Genomic DNA, 18813 nt, shown 5'->3' with positions numbered 1-18813 from the left:
ACAAGTACATGGGCCATAATAACACAAGCAACACATTGATGAAAAAGAGGTACACGGTCCAACCTTCCTCTCTGTATTTTCCACTATATTCTATTGTACCTAAAACATGTGTGAGCCTCCTTGAGTAATGTAATAAATAATGTATATAATGATTATTCCCTAAAATTTTTAAAAGCAAAAAGTCTTTGAGTAACGTAATAAATAATTTATAATGATTATTCCCTAATATTTTTAAATACAGAAATATTCAATCCAACGTCTTGAGCATTTGAGTGATTGGGGTTGTTTAAATAATAACAGGTTTTAATGTAAGATAACTTAATATGAATTAACGATTTCATGCACACAAAAAAATCAGCATAATGAACGGATTTAAACCAATTGAATATTCATTAGTTTTCAAGCATGTAACCTCAAGTTTATTTTGTATATTGCACCAACACTACACTTGACTAGAATGTATTAAACAGAAGTGTGTAAATGAAGACGAAGAAGATATTGAAGAAGCGTGTCGAGATCATCTTTTTTTTTATTCTTGAGCAACATTAAACATTGTTTTTAACAGTTGTCTTCTACACAGGCTATTATCGTTTCAATTCTGTAATAACAGTTTTAAGCATTAATTTTCTGCCTAACTTTAATCAAGTCAACCTTATCATGTGCATTAACCTTTTGTCTTCGTTTAATTACTGGAAAATAAATAAAAACGTAAGAAGTGGGTCTCTTAAGTCAAACAGAAGCAAAAGCTGTTCCACCTGCACGTCCGTATCAGCTAATAACGTACCTAGGTTATGATAAAAGATGAAAACACAAAACGTTTCATTTTTTTTGGATTTTAGTTTTAGTAAAAAAAGTTTTAATAACATTAAATTCCGGTTATATAACGGTCATGAAAAACGTTTTGTATGAATATACATTACTGCAGCATTTTAAAAATGCAACACTGAAATAAAGAACTAAACTAATTACATGAATGTAATACCAGTATTGGGTATATAAGGGCTTTGACCTAGTGGAGAAAATTGTTACGTTATCGTATTGACTACACCTTGGCAGTGGTTGACAGTGTAATTCTTCTTTAATACACAATGATTAAGTTTTTATTCCCCTTTAAGTTACAATGATTAAGTTTTTATTCCCCTTTAATCTGGTATTGGTGGAACCTTCTGCAGGCAGACTATTCTACTACTTACCATAAACGTATAGCTAGAAAACATACATGTATGATGATTTCTTATTCTGAATATTTTAAGAAATAAGCATTTCATATTGTTGGTACAAGTATCATTCGAATAGATATCTGAATTAACAAATGCAGTATCTCTAAATTACATTCAATATAAATACTGCTTTTTTACTTGCGAGACAGGTGCTTTTGAATCAGTTTCTCCGATACATTATCTAAAAGTAATGGGCAAAACAGATGTTCTGCTTCCATAGTTCAAATATTAATAATTAACCAATCAGATACTGTATCTGTGCAATAATTATGTCTACCGCGGGTTGGTGAATTCTCAAAATGGACTACTTAAATTGCATTCCCCCTTTCGAAATGCCAACAAATATGCCTCCTGGTCAAGCCCAAAAAATGTCCCCCCTTACACATGGCAGATTTTCAAGAATCTCAATTTAAAACTTAATGTTCTCTAATCATGAGAGCACCGAGCAGAAAATTTCCATATTAATTTTGCACGTTTCCAAACATTTTTTTTCTACACATTTCAGAACGTAAAATAACAGTCAAATATCTGTGCCAGAAATTGCTTGCCCCAATTTTAACTTGCAAAAATGACTTGTTCCGTCTATAATTCACCACCCCAGGGCACACATCACTGCACCAATACTTGGGGATGCAATTTAATGTTCGTGATCCACACCACCTTTAAAGGGTTACGTGTAAAATTATTTTTTGAAGAGTATTACCATTGTTTAGCAAAATACTGATGCAAAAACGCATACAAGGACGTGTGTGTGGCTATGTTCAAAGGGGACAAGATACCCTTTCGGTCAAGATCACTAATGCAGATCGTAGAGCTTTATTACTACAGTCACAAATGTAGTAATTGCGCTAGGGCTTTGCACTCAGGCTTGATGTACACGTATACTGTCATAACATCATTAATGTACTTGACATTGATCTTAGATAAGTACCTTTGCCCTAAACGTACAACAGTGATTGGAATCCTGATTCGAAATAGACGATGATGAGTTTAATGTTGATTTAAGCAATTACTCTTTGAGAGAGACACGCAGAAAACAAGACAGATAATTGTACCATAATTATTATGCAGTGATCACAGTGGGATTAAGGTACATGTAGCTCGAACGGCTAATCAGGCTTGCAGCGAAATAGTCACAATAGCAAATCAGAATTGTGTATTAATTTAAAACTTCGAACAAACTAAAGATACGTCTGCACTCCATCTATTTTGAGAGTTTCAAAAATAAATCCTAACATTTCTTATGTATATCTTTTTGTGAAAATTACCTTAAGTTTTCTACATTCTTTTTACCTACATGGAGTGTGCCATGATTTCCAAAATTTTCAGGGATGGTGTATGAGCTTAATAGTGTTAATTTTTTTAGAAAAATCATTTTTAAATTGATTTTAGAATTTAGGGGAATTTAGAAACACCTATAACTTGAAATAGAAACACGTAATTGAAGAAAGCTGGCGAGAGAATTGTCTAAATTTGATCACCTTTCATATAACACCTTGTTTATTGAAATAAAAATTGAGCTCCAAAAAATTCTAGAATTTAGGTAATTTAGTGTTTCTAGAAAAAGTCAAGAACATTTTTTTTTAAAAGTACTATCATTACCATTTAATATCGCATTTGTTAAGACCAATATCTTGGGAAAAAATTACTCTCCTTATTAAGTAGCATTTAAATAAGATAAGTCAAACCAGATTTAAACAAATTATCTGTTTTCATAAATTAAGCTAATTTAAGGGTAGACGAGGTATTGTTGGTCGAAGCAACCTAAAAATCGATTTTCATTATGTAGATCAATATATTATTGAAAAATAACACATTGATGTTTTGCAAAAGTTCATTCTACAAATCGTATACTTTGCAAACTTGCTTAATTTATTGTTGTTAATGAGTTATGTACGTTTTACAAAAGTATTGTTGTTTCAGCCCTCTTTACAACGTAAATCAAGGACCGCAGCACCTATAAAAGTAGATCTGTGATATTTTTATTCTTCTACACATTCGCCATGAATTGAGCAATGCAATTTTTGCCAAAGCTCAATAGCATTCGTAAGATGCTGTGAACTACCAAATCACAACAGTTTAAAATAATTAATAACCTTAATGCACTTGGCAACATGCCAAAAACACCTTGTGTACAAAGTCTATGGCGTTTTTCACTGGACCCTGCTTTTTGGGATCGAAGAAGATCCGAAAAAGTCAAGGAGAAGAAGAATGTTTGACTTGGCACCCCCGGGATTCGAACCTTTGACCCCTCGCATGCCAAGCACACGATCACGGACCGGTAGCTACACGGGTTATTGCTGCCCGGCCAGCAATTCCGTGCGCATATAACACTTAGGGTGATTGCGTCATCGCAGACCCTGGGATTCATGCATGCGCAGATTTTTTCATCGTAAGATTTTGTAAGATTTTTGGGTGTTAGGGTTTAATGTGCAAATTTGCTGTTATGCCTTACCTGTGGAATGCACATTCAAAATACATACAACTGTAAGGTGTTGAATGTAACCACTTCAGAATGCAACACCAAGTCTAGCTACTGGGGTATATGGTGGCAGAATGTATTAGTGCATGGCATGGCCCAAGTGTTAGTTACCTCACGTATTGCCTACGGGCTGTACTTGTTTCTACACATCTGTAAATGTTTTATAGAAGACTGATAGCACAATCAATTATTAGAGCTTAGAGTTTTTATATGGGACACCATTTTTAATAATTATGTTGTGTTAAAACGTATTTATTTTACACCCTTTAAACAGGTTTACAGAATTTGTTGATTTGTTTAAATTTTCGATTTCATTTCAATGCCCCCCCCATTATCATGGACTTAGCGATATTCCAAGCTTAATCTCTTATTTATGCGAGCAAAAGAAAGAAGGGACATGTAAGGTTTTCAATATTGCATGTTATATGAAAACAGGAATGATCGAGGGGAATTATATGTTTTGTGTCTATTATATCGTATGTTATGTCGTGCTCCTACAGTAGCGTAGTGGTGGTTTTTACGGAACTGTGATAATAACGTTCAAACTAATCAATGAAGTGAGCATGAACAATAGGAACTCATGGCATGCAAGTAGCATTTAATTATGTACCGATGTACGCGACGTATAAAGTCGAAGTCATGGTAAAGAAAATGGTAGTCCCGAAGGAAAAAAAATCTGTCAATTTACCCTTTCCCTCCATTCTTTGTATCTAGGAGACAAACATCAGTTGAAAAATCTGGGGGTTTTTTTAAAAATTTTTAACCAATCACAGATTTTTCACGGGAAAATGTCTAAGTACCTTGCCTCCCGTAGTCTGGAAAATATAAATGGTTCACTTTTTGTTGTACTATTATAGATGCTACTCTATACTCACACCATAAAGCCTGTTAATGCAATATAATAATATAATGCGACGAGAATGGAACACACATAAGTAAGTGAAGTGTAGATAAGGGAGGACTAATAACACATGTCACATGTGTTAGTGGTTGGAAGACGCTAATGTCCTTAATTAAATTGTTAGTAGATAGAAACAAAAATAATTCACTCCACATTGAAAGCGAATGATCATTTGCCTATCGTTACTGCCTCTGTTGACTTCACCAAATATACATGTATATTGAGCATGTTGAGTAATGTCCAGTGACTTAGCTAAATTTGCACTAACATTCTATTACTCAGAGCTATTCTCATGCGCCACACTCTTAGGCAAATTGCTCTAACTTAATCAGCTTTGTATTTAGCATACATTTTTCATGAGAGGACCCATACTTAACTCTCCCGTACCCTTTGACCCCAAGCTATGATTAACTTTTATGAAGCTTTAATCACGTTTCGACTGACACCATCGCCATCAGTATGTACGATGGTACAAGTAATATATGAACCGTTTTCAAATTGATCGTCCTGTCAATCGGGGTGCTCTGCAGTATATCAGGTGTACCATCTGATATAAGTAATGAGAATTTTTTTTGCAGATGTGACCTTTCAGCGACTCAACCTGGATTCTGTCAAGATTTTGTTCGTTATTATGCAAGAGATTGTACAACAGTAGCAACCCTTGTCCGTTGCATTTTCACCTGCAGACACTAAGGCACTTTTGATTTGTCTGAAGAGACTTGACGCTCCAAAACAAAATGATGAAAGAAACTTAGAATAACTTTGCGAATAACCTGTCGCAGCCGGCGGGTAAGATTTATTGTGTAGGAGAATTGCAATGTGTCTCCTGACAAGATCAATTATGGGCATTACAAGTCAATGAATCTGTCTTAAATCACGAGGCGCAGTTCAATAACATCATAGATTTTGCATCAGGAGTGACCTTGTGTTATAGAAGACGAGTGTTGTGCACATTGATCAAATGTTTTCTGGTTTAATTGAATTAATAGGTCAGACGTGGTGTTGCAATATCTTTAGTAGGTACAAGCTCGTGGTTTAAATGCATGTTGTATGTTACGTATAACGGTATGGCCAAATTATGTCTACTATAAATTTACGAAGATCGAGAGACATGGTAGTTTCATTTTCGATTTGTGATGCAAAAAATTTCGCGCGAGAAGTGCACCTTCCATAGTTTGGTTATTTTGCTATGTTTGTCAATGCTGCAAATTAAGAATTAAAAAATTTGATTTTGAATAATTGTACTAAGTCTTGATTTCCAATATTTCCTAAGTGTCATTCCACTGGGTCACATTTTGTATCATTAACTACCAAGGGATGCATTTACACGTACCTTAAGTCATTTGGCTGTAAATTCACGCTGTTATCTTATTCTTATTATTTTTACTAGTTTAGAGCCTTTGGCTATCCTCGCAAATTGTTTACTTTGTGTATTTTGTGGAAGCGACTATTGCCCCACAGTTACTACCCACGACCCCACACCCCTCCTAGCACACAGCCCATTCATGCACACACCGTTCAAGCAGTTGCCATATTCTAAAAAATACCATACCCGTAGCAAACACTTTGAACGTAGTTATTCCACCTAAAAGGATCATAAACATGATGTTAATGACCAGTTGTTATTGGTTAATAAATTATGAACGATGCGATGACGCAGTCAACGCAATCGCAATCAATCGGAATCAGTTAGATTCTTGATATGAACACACTGATTGATTGCGATTGAGCCACGTGTATTCTGGGCCTAAATCTGGGGGAAATCTTGAAAAACCTGATTTTCGTGTACATTAAGTGCAGAGATGGCAAGTACGAATTCAGGATAAACATTTATTTATCTCAAAATGTGTTATAAGTTATCGGAATCATTGCCCTTGTTCAACTGTAATATAAAGAATAGATTATGGGTTCAAACTGGATTATCAGTGCTTTTCTTTGCTTTCCACACTTGCTGTCGCATAATTTATAAGTCAAGTGTAAGTTGTCTAAATGTTAGGATACGATTCTACATCTGTCATATATAAGGCATGAGAGCGTTGAATATTGTATGAGTACATCCGCTGTATACCCATCGCAACGTGTTGAAAACATCGTACTATATTATGGGTGACGCTATCATATTGGCGTAACCGCCAAACATTCCAAAGGGACAAATAAATCCTTTTTGACAGGATGGGGAGCAATATATGCCTGTTCTATTTCTAAAACTGCATTTTGTACATGCAGGAAGCCTAAGTTTATAACTAGCATTTTGATCAATTAATGCATTTTTCCAAAATACCTTAACCAGGTCAAAGGTCATGTTACCATAATAATTTTATTGAAATTCGTATTACTGATTTCTTATTCAAACATGACACCAACAACCACTGCAGGATCTTACAACATGATACATTTTTCTATGCTAAAGTCATAGGCCTACTTGTATATAGTATGTATCATTGTCCGCTCTATCCATAAATGAGTACAAACATGCCCCACGTGATGCCCAAATGACGCCATAATTAAAAATGCGCGAAATTGGAGAAATATTCGGTTCAAAATCCCATGAACATGCGATTCCTGAGAAATTTTTGCTGCAGGTTTAATGTCCGTATCCCTAAGAGTATTTTTGCAAGAGCCTTCCACACACACCCCTACACACCTTTAATCATCACGTGCAATACATCCTCCTCACACCTCGACTGACACCCCACCCCTACCAACACAAAATCATCACGTTCAATGCATACTCCTCACACCTCTACTGACACCCCACCCCTACCGACACAAAACCATGCAAGTCGATTGCACGTTCTGATTTTTGCCCAAGGTGTAATACTTTGTTGGTACCACTAATTGTACGAACCAAAACCAATTTTCCCCAAAGCAAGCAATTTTTAATTGGAACAGGGGCCACACGGTAGATAAATGATACCTAAGTTTCCCAACGCAAACTGGGAATACGTTCAATACGACTACAAGTCAAGTGGCATATGAAAATTACCTTTTGGTCTGCTCTCCTTATGATACGATAATGTTACAAAATACGTGTATGTATTTGCATAAGATAATTGCATCCTGTTGTTCAACCAAGTGCCACTGAACCAGATATCCTCTCCGCCTTCGGTTCTGAATAGAGCCAAAGTTCACCTTTACACGAAAACGTTGTGACGGACAGGACGTTGCGAAATTACAGCCTCTTCATTCCCGAAGGAATTGCTGCAATATTTAACGACCTACCTTTTTACGTAAAAACCCCACGGTCCAGAGAGCTTGGAGCATGTTGAAATATGTTGCTGCGTAATGAAGAAGAATTCCTAACACAGCAGAAAAACAAACAACAATAATAATAAAAATTAAAAAAAAAAAACACACGAAAAAACGAAAACACAAACTATAAAGTCAAGAATCGAAATTTGGTTTTGTTCAATCTCTTTAGCTTTTTCTATAACATAATTGGGAAATCTCGAAATAAGTTAATAATACTTACATCAATTACAATTTCAGTGAAATGCCTAGTTACGGTTAATTACCCCACACTTTAATTATAATTTCCAATGAACCTGGCCCATTGCCAATTCACTCGTTGTAACTGTTCATTGAAGTCATTGGGTACTTAACAGAATATAAAAATAGACAAAATACCCTTGCTACGAATGCATTAAATCAACCTCTTGGAAATCACGAGGTGTCACGTATTCAGAACCATTACTCTCTTAATGTAAAAAAAATAAAGAAGGGAACTAATATATTTGAGTAGAAACTGTATCATTATAATGTTTGTCTAGTTTTGATCAAAGTAGACAAAATATCAAAATAGACAAAATATGCTACTTACTTTGATTTAATGCATTCAATCGACATCTTAGAAATTACGAGTGTCGTGTATTCACGACCATTGCTCTTAATGTAAACATTTGAAATAAGAGCATCAACGTAATCTGTTGGATCACTAGCCAAGAGTTAATATCAAATAGCTAATATCAAAAAAAGGTGTACTAACATTGTGAAGTTTCATGTTGAAAAGCGATATTTGAGTAGAAACTGTGTCATTGTCTAAATCAATGACTATATATAATTCTAAAGGTTTAACATTTCACTCTTTTCGGAGTGAATCCTCAATGCATACACATTAAGTGATATCATATTCTCGTATATGCCTTCAACAAGACAAACTTACTCATGAATAAAGAAACATCTGTCTAAATACTTAAGCTGCAGTGATCGATTCTATGCAGCCAATGATTTAGTATGTTTTGGTTGAATTTGAGTATCGCTGAAAATGGTAAAATGACAATGCCAAGCTCCTATGCATTTGACATGTAATAACATATTTCATGTCAAATGCATAGGAGCTTGGTCGCAGAATACCGTAGAAACCCGTCTATAAGGAATAGAAGCGACTGTGATGATAGCATATTTCACGCTAGCGCCCTCCACAATATTATATCATTATGGAATTTGAGCAAATCATTTACCGACACAAGCAGGTATACAATGTATTATTTTATCTTTATTTCGCATCTCACGAGCATAGCTCACTTGGCAAGGCATAAGACTTTGGTTCTTTAGATCGGAAGATGGTGAGTTCGAGCCTCATCACGGTCACACAAACTTTTATAAACAAAATATTGTTCAAACTTTTCATTTATATTTTCTTGCATTTTCTAAAGACTCCTTTCGTGATCATTTTTTTTTCATATTTAGTTTAATTTATTCTATTGTTTTTCTTTTATTGTTTCTTTTCTTTGTCTTTTTTTCTTGTTTAATTTTATTTTTTCTTTATTTTTCTTTGATTCATATAATATTGGCAGGATAAGGAGAGGAGGGAACTAAAGACCCATTCAGTGATTTGCTCATCCGGACGATCGTAAAAATCATCAAAATTCACCTTTGTCATCGTCATAGATGTGGTAACATAGCCTGCTAGTGGTTCAGCAGAAAACCGTGTGACACATAATATACATTTGGCTACATTTTATTATACGATAAATACGAATTTATTAAACATGGTAACAAATATTCTCTAGCAGATCGGTTATACGATGGAACTGGTAGGCATAGGCCTATTATAAATTCGGGATATTAAATATCTTCCTGACGAGACAGATCTGCGCATGTGGTCAAAGACGATTCCTTACTAGCCACAGACCGTCCGCTGGAATTAGTTGAATCGCTATGGCTGTTGGTCGGACCTCTCATCTCTCCACATCGATTGTGACCTATCCCCGACATTGCCTTATGAACTCACATCCTCCTGTTTTATTCCAATACGCTGGCGAAGTTACGTAATAATCGGTTTAACTACCATAGCAATAGGTGAAAACAATTTTTGAATATACCGCGTTATACACTGATACGTTCAGGCGGTACCTCTTCATTGAACCATATCATGCTGCACCTGTAAGATCTTTGAAAAGACCAGTATTGTATTCAATCTATGATTGCAGACATACACAGTACAGGTGATGAGTGTAACCTGCTTGTAGCGCAGCGCGATATGTTCAAAATTGTTTTCACCTATTGCTATGGTAATTAATCCGATTAATTACGCAACTTCACCAGCGTATAATGGCCGAATAAATTCTGACCATCACTTGGCTTGTTGGATTCGTCTATACTACAATTCGCTGTCGAAGTGACGTAATAATCGCAATAACTACCATCAAGCAGATTGCACTAATCACCCGCGTATGTCACCAAACATAGATTGAATACCACTCTTTTCATAAATACTAATCTTACATGGCGAGTGATTAGCATTTCTTTGACAACTATGGTTTAATGCATAGGTGCCACGTGAACGATGAAGTGCAGGGCTATATATTCGAAATTGTATTCATCAATTGCTATGGTAGTTAATCCGATTAATTACGTCACATCGACAGCGAATAGCCTATTATAGTATGGGTTCAAGTGGAACAAAAAATAGTGTATGTCCATTGCTAGCTATGGTAATTAATCATGTTAGTGTTTACATCACTACTTCGGTGAATGGTGAAGACAAGAGAAGTGTGCCTTCTCTACCAACGCCTGTGATATAACAGGTGCAAGCGAAACAAAATTGAATGACCAGAATAGTTTCCTTTGTCAGATGAATTGATTGAAGTTTTTGAAGACACTCTATTCTTGATGGGACAATAGATTCAAATATGGAATAATTATTATTCCTCATCTATTTTTTTTTTATTGAAAAAACTGCAATTGTGGCAACAGAACAATATTTATTTTGATTTCATTTCAAGTAGAAACAAAATCGTGCTTAAGCCAAAAACGCACCCTACCTCAAGAATTGGGATGGCACAAAGATGCAACATAGGATTTTATTGCAAAGACGAGGACAGACAAGTAGTTACAACACATCTGTCTAACCGTGGGTTTCGCTATTATTTAGAATAAATGCTTTTACTAGTTTCTATAAAACCACAAAATTACTAAAAAAAACTATAAAAAAACTAAAAAAAACTAAAAAAACAAAAAAAAAACGCACCTAAAATTAAAAGTAGAAAGGTAGATTTGAAGAAAGATAAAAAGAACATGTCAAAAAGTTAAAATTAAACGAGAATGAAAAAACGGAACCGGTGCCCGGACCATGCTCTCTTCAGTTCCAAAGTCTGACGCTCTATCAATTGAGCTATACGATCCTGATACGAAACAGTCGTTATTATGTCAATACAATTGATTGGTGTTACAACATACTTAGATGGAATGCATAGCCACCCAGTGCCAGTATATATTTGCTCAAACTCCAAATACAACAAGCAACCAATTTTATTGAGGGCGTTTCTTAGGTATATCCTTGTAGACGGGGTTTTACGGTATATGTTGAGCATATCTTTTACAAAATCACATTTCGCATTTTACAAAAATGTAACTTGCTTGCAAGCAAAAGTGTTAATTTATTGTTGCATATCATCAGGGATATAAAGGGATAGGCATCGTAGCTATTACGTAACACACCGAATGATGTAGTTTAACTCTAGACAATAGGCGCCATATTGCAGGAGGGTTAGAGTTCATAGAGGAAACGTTAAAGGTTAGTAGATTAGGTCACCCAGGCACATCACTAATGTGTTTCACGAGTTGTAATACCGAGAGGTAAAAACATTGATTTTGTAAAATTCTCCCGATTTTTTAAAATTACTAAATAAGGTTAGTACTTCAAACCATTCTTTGATGAATCTATGCAATATGACGGTAATTTTTGAAACATCTAAGAATCAATCTTAAACATCTTCATGATATTCATTTTGTTGCGCATGGTCAAAGCATGCTCTTGCGCTATCCACAGACTATCCGGTGGAAACTTCAAAGCAACGATCATGCGTTAATATTTACAAAATGGCGAATGATGTAGTTTAACTCGAACAATAGCGTGACCGGCGTGACGTAGTTTTTGGCATTGTTCCTATTATGCACTTTCACCCTCCTGATATCATATTACTGTTATAGAAAAGCATTGTGGGAATATATCAAAGCCATTGTATGATACCATGACGTGATGCGGCATGAATATGGTTAGAATACAGTTCACTCCATCCAACACGTGTGTGTGCTTCACAAACTGTACTCATTAAGATAAGATACGGGGTACGCTGTAACACAGAACCGAACAATGCCATGACTGTTGGTTGATATTCACGCGTCATGGTTGTGCTTCTTCAAAAGTCAGCATTTATGTCGATGCAAAAATCGCTAGCTGGATTGTCGACCTATGCCTTTTTACTTTGGATATTATTGGAACAACTCTGTAACGGTGGTGGTAAGTTTAATAATGTTAAATAGCCGTTCGTTGATACTGAACTGGATGATGAAAATATCGCAGTGACTTTACAGCCTTATTTCGACCATTGGTCCGTAGCGTTCATTATCAATGTTCTTTTTTGAAATATTCAATCTAACCTTGCAATTATACTACTTCATTTGGCCATAAATGATAATTTGCATCTTTTCATTTACAGGGTACATATATCAATTGACTAACTGATATGCCAAACGTGTCAAAAAGTTACATACAATTACCACTACAATATTGAATCATCGGTGTCTTATTTTCGATTCGATTTGAATTCAATCAAATTTGTTTGTGTTTATGACTCAATACTGATGTAAAATTATTACTTCTTTTTTTTTTATCTTTTCATTACTTAATTTTTCATCATTTATACTTTATTAAACATAAAAAAATCAGACACAAAGTGTATAGACATTAATTGTTAATATACAGAAATCCTATTAAGTTGTCATAACATGTGTCTATAGCAGATTGGTAGTTGCTTTGGGGTTATAGCGAAATGGCACTGTTTTTAGTTACCGTATATAGCTTTATTTGAATTCAGCCCTGTTCTTAAGCCGCATCAAGGTAATCTCGCTGCTCTTTGCAACATAGAGCCCCTTAAGCAATTCCGATATGGCATTTATTTAGCATAGTGATTAAGTAACATGATATTCAGTCGCTGTTATTTCAAGTTTATGTCCTCCAATATGTTTTGCTTTTGCATATTATGCATGATATACGGCGTATTTTTCGATGTACACAATTATGAAGAATCATACCCTCTAGCGCCTTAACAACCGTTATCCTTAACACTATATGTCACTGCTAATAACCATCACACTAAGGGTATCCCTAACACACACCAGCTCGTAACTGTAACTCTAATAACCAACTGTACTTCTAGATGGAGCATAGACAACCAGTGTCCTAAGAAACTGTTTGAACTACAAATATTGCCACAATGATACTACTATGGGTAGCAACCCCATAGGTTATATTTCTTAAATTAGATCTGGACAATGCTTGAATAAGGATAGGGACTATTTGTTTGTATGGTATTTAAAACAAGGGCTTAAAAATCATTGAAATATAACCAAAAATATGCAAATTTCAGAGTAACGTGCAGAAATGACATGTTTTGTACTATTATTTGACAGTTTTGATGAAAATTCCCCAAAAAAAAGCTGCACATCGATTTTCCCACTGAGCCGATGTACTCCTATCTCATCCAAAACAAAGAGGGCACGCTGAAAAATTGTGGTCGTTACACTTCAGTCATGATAATAATATTGTTGGTCATTTGGTGAATGGTGATTCAACCTTTTACTCTCAATTAATAATAATGTCTTTTCACTGTGACAAATTCCATGTATGAGAAAACCGTGCTTGTAATTAGCCTACCTGTTAATCCATTGAAACTGTGTTATAGAGAATTAGTGGTATTGGTCCGGCTTAAACACCGCTTATGTTTACACCCAAGCGACTTAAGGTAATCTTAGATCTATCATTTGCGCTAAATTTAAATACTCCACTTTTTACTCCAGGAGGTACGGCTAAACGGATTTACTCTAGAAAAAAAAATTCTAGAGTAAATCCGTGATTTTCATTTTGCTATCGTGAAATTATTCAAAGATTTAAGACGTTTTGTGAGCCATCACTACGGTGTAACTCGCACTTGTTAATTTCTCAACTCGATTAAGTATCAAAGATTCATAGTTATGCTGTTATCACAACAATGAACCCATGAATAATAAACCCTTGGTACCTCAATAATTTCGTGAGTATTAATATATCAAAATGATTGAATGAATATTTTAGAAAGAGTTGCAGTGCATATGGTTTTATCTGTCTTGAATTGCTCGAAAGAAATCAAGTAATGACTCTTTAAAAATATACTTGATATGGATTTGGCGCCGGCGTCAAAGGAAATAGAAATATACACAGACATCATGGTATCAAATTATAGTTTCATAAAATACAAAGGGAGAATGTAATATAAATTGCGTTCCTTACCTGGCAGATATGTAACAGGAGAACCTTGATGATTGATAGACAATTATGTATAAATATATAATATTTTATTTCTTAAATAAAGAGTATTATTAATAATGCTAAAGGTTGATACGACGGCAAAATATTGAATTTTTGAACAAACGAAAATTGAGGAGTATGGCTTACATGAACCGTGTTTTGCATTAAACGAATATGATCAATTTAATGTTGGTCTGAACCTTGGAATTATGGAAACTTTCGGGCTTCATAACTGCTAAATTAATGGTCTAATGTATATAAAAGTATATATATTTAGAATGATAAAGACTTGATATGTTCATCTGTGAGGTCAAAATTCCCCAAAACGGATTTTTGGCCCACTTCTTTTTCGTTAATCGTAACAAAAACAATCTTGGGCCAAAAAATTGTTTTTATACATTTTTAAAAACTAGATAAAAATATCTAGGAGGCGTTTTTTAATTTTTTTTGAATTTCGACCAACTTTGAGAAATTTGCACACCAAAAATGTTTTAAAAAATGCTGAATTTTCAAAAAAAATCATAAAAAAGCCCAATTTTCGCCCAAATTTCAGATATTTTTGGTGATATTGGTCATAATTAAAATAAAAAGGCTCCTAGATATTTTCATCTAGTTTTTGAAAATTAATGAAAAAAAGCATTTTTGGCCCAAGAATTTTTTTGTTACGTTTAACGAAAAAGAAGTGGGCCAAAACCGTTATTTTCGGGATTTTGGGCCAAAAATGGCATTTTGGCCCAACTTTGACCGCACAGATGAATTGATCATATCTTTGCCATTCTAAATATGTATACTTTTATATACATTAGACCAACAATTTAGCAGTTATGAGGCCCGAAAGTTTCCATAATTTCAGGGTTCCGACCAACCTTAATGCAACCCTACAAATAAAACTACCGTAAACGTTTGCCTAATGGCGCTATGGGCTCCCTTGACATAACTGGGATTTTAGACACAAACTAAAAGTGCCCACCCATAAAAATTCCACAAGCAAATAAGGGCACATATACCCTTAATTCTTGTTGGGATTTTTAGAAGAGGGAGCTCTCTGTTTGCACATAAAATTTACCCCAGGGCAAAGCAGCCCAGGAGCGCCATTAGGCGAACGTTTACGGTATATTAGTATGCTATTTATTGACTCAATTTATAAGTTTGCAAATCAATATGATGACTCATTGAATAGATAAAGATGATAATAAAAATATTTGGGAACATTACTAACAACTACAAATTTGACATTGACAAGTCATGTCGTGCATTATTTTTAAAATTTAAGAGCAATTTTTGTCTACGTTGACAAACTCTTGGACACGTCATCTCTTGGATTTTGCTCCAAGTCTGGGAGATAGAAGCTATTGAGCCAATACTAAAATCGATATTTTAAAAATTCAGCATCCCTTTGTTGCTATGGTAACAGGCTTACCTAGTTTTTGTTGATTTTAGGTTTAAAAACACCATGATTTCTCCGATTTCACTCGTGAAAAGTACGAACTTTACAAAACCGCATTTTTTTCAACTTCTGAAAATGTGAAATTTCAACGTGGCAACTGGGTATCAATCTGACTCATTAAAATTGGGGAATTGTAAGACAATTGCTAGGGTTACTCAACTGTGAAGTGTATTTGGGCAAAAAATCTAGCACCTTTATATGCGGTTTTTGTAAAGTCAGCATCATGGACGCATTTACAAACAATTGGTTATTTATTAGTTTTCAAGTATGTAGCTTCAAGGTTTCAAGTTTATTGCATCATTGGAGAACTCTAACCAGAGCAAACAATTTTCGCAACTTGAGTAGAATTTCTTAAACACAAACGTGTAAATTAAGATGAAGAAAATTTGTAGAAGCGTATAAAGTTCATCTTAGAGTTTTTATTGTTAAGCAACATTAAACATTGCTTTTAGCAATTATCTTCTACACATACTATTATTGTTCTATTCAGTTCTGTAATAACAGTTTTAAGCATTATTCTTCTGCCTGACATTAATCACGTAAGCATTATCATGTGCATTAGTCTTTGTCTCCATACTTGGAAAATAAATCAAACGTAAAACATAGATTTCTTAAGGGTTAACTATGTATTGTTGGTTGAAGCAGCAAAACAGATCGATTCCATTGTTTAAATCAATATTTTATTGAAAAATAACACATTGATGTTTTGTAGAAGTTCAGTCTACAAATCAGATACTTTGAAAACTTGCGCTTGATTTATTGTTGTTAATGAATTATGTACGTTTTACCAAAGTGATGTGGTTTTAGTATTCTTTGAAACATAGCTCAAGAACCACAGGACCTAACAGAGTATATCTGTGATATTTAAATCATTTTACACGCAGGCTATGAAATGATCAATGCAATTTTTGCCAAAGCTCACTACCATTGGCAAGATGCTGTGAACGATCAAATCGCATCAGTTGAAAATAGTCACTAACCTTAAGTCAAAATGTGTAGGAGATGTGCCACCTGCACGTCCATATCAGCTTAAGACGTAATATCAAAATGATTAACGTATTTTGTGGATTTTGGTTTTTGTAAGAGCGTTTTAATTAAGTTAGATGTCGAAACATTTTGTATGAAAATACATTACAACAATATTTATAAAATGTTGTCAACATTTTATTGTAAAATATTCTTACAAACATTTGTAAGAAATATTTTATCAAGGTTTAAATAACATTAGTTTGAATATTTTGCAGTAAGTTTTCCAACTAATATTTTTGAATGTTTCTAGCAACCCTTTCTTAACCTTTTGCGAATGTTATATGTTTGTTGGGTATTCTGACACTATTCTGGTATGCAATCCTTGAGAAAAAAAATCAACCCTCGCGTAATGTCGGCTTTCGCGTCTGGTCCCACGCACGGTTGTTTGATGGTATGTAAAACTGAGTCATTTTTAATAAAAGTTGAACAATGATGGCGCTATTTATATAAAATCTTGTTTGCATCTTTACTAGGGGTAGACACTTGTAAACTGGTATTAGAACATCAACAAACAGACTAACAAATTACAAGGAAATTTTCAAAAAAAACATTTTATCGTGAAATATAAGGTATAACTCACATTATTTGGCTAATTTAAATTTAAAATAATGTAAATAGCGCCCTCAATTTGCACACAAATATACAGTTTATATGAATAGAATTATCACAAAAGCAGAAAAAGGTGAATTATTTAATATAGAAACGATAATATATGTTTTATTTTACTACAAAATATATGTGTATATACAGTTTATTATTGTGATAGCATTTGGTATTATTCAGGTCTAGAATTCTAGAATTGAACATTATAATAATGCTTTGTTAGAAAAAATAATAAATGATCACATCAAACAACCGTGCCTCACGGGACATGACGCTATATAGTGTTGGAATTGACTTAAACTGCTATTTTTTCTCTAAAACCCAACGCTATAACACCACTCACTATCCCAACAGAGTAATAAAATCTCTTGTAGCGGGTATAAATAGTGATGAAGGGCTTTGCTCACTAGGAGAATAAAATATGGCTAAATGCATCACATTTTCTAATTCTTGTTGACGTTATTTTTCTCCACTTTTGCATAGTTTGATACTTTCTGTTCATTTTCCTACGTAAAAGAGGCCAAGGTGTCCATTGGACCCAGTGCTTAATAGTTCTCTGCGATTGGGGGTTTTCACTTTGCGAGCCGGATGATGCAATACCTAATTCAGTAATATCATCCAGTGTGTTAATTAGATAATTAGCATAGTCGCCTTAGACCCTGGACCCCCGGCTACCAACAAGAGGGTCAACTAAAATATTAAAGTGTATAAAATTCAAATGAATTAAATATGAAGCCATGTTGAACTTTTGCTTATGCGCATTATATTAATGTAATTCAACATATAAAAACTGCTAATGAATCCAGTTATCCCTTGATATTCTACGTTTTTACTTGGAAGATAGATCTTTCCAGATCCATTTAGAGGACCATTAAACCGTACTAAAGTATGTTAGCAAATGTAATTATACAAGAAAGCATTCAAGGACACATGCGTGACAATGTTCAAATAATACAAAAATACCCTTTTGATCAAAATCACTTACAACTACAGATCTTTATTACAGCTCACTGACTCAATACAGAAACGTATTACTATATTCACAAATTTAGTAATTGCGCTAGGGCTTTGCAATCAGGCTTGATGGCCACGGATACAAATGCTGTCATAACATCATTAATGACATTGATCTTTAAATTGCTTTTGTTTTTAACCTACCACAGTGAACTATAATTCCAATTTGAAATAAATGATGATGAGTTTCCATATTGATTTAGGCAATTACTCTTGGAAAGAGATAACAAGACTGATAATGACTTATCTTGTGAGATTCTTATATATATACTTATTGCAATGTCCATAATGGGTAGTCTTCTTGTTAATTACCAACAATTTCCTATC

General features: G+C 34.3%; 1 protein-coding gene across 2 annotated transcripts in view; it reads left to right on the top strand.

Moving 5' to 3' along the window:
* LOC140146062 (neuronal acetylcholine receptor subunit alpha-3-like) overlaps positions 1-18813 on the top strand; it is a 141307-nt gene that overhangs the window by 35380 nt on the left and 87114 nt on the right. The window contains exon 2 of one of the 2 annotated variants that reach the window (XM_072167806.1): positions 12038-12347. The exons of the other annotated variant lie outside the window; for it this stretch is intronic. Within the exon in view, the coding sequence (XP_072023907.1) occupies positions 12233-12347 (115 nt within the window). The 5' untranslated portion in view covers positions 12038-12232. The remainder of the gene's footprint in view (positions 1-12037; positions 12348-18813) is intronic. 2 annotated transcript variants of the gene reach the window in all.

The sequence above is a fragment of the Amphiura filiformis genome, chromosome 2, assembly GCF_039555335.1.
Source record: "Amphiura filiformis chromosome 2, Afil_fr2py, whole genome shotgun sequence".
Classification (NCBI taxonomy): Eukaryota; Metazoa; Echinodermata; class Ophiuroidea; order Amphilepidida; family Amphiuridae; genus Amphiura; species Amphiura filiformis.
Note: the sequence above shows the minus strand (reverse complement) of the source record. Positions and strands in the feature narration are given on the sequence as shown.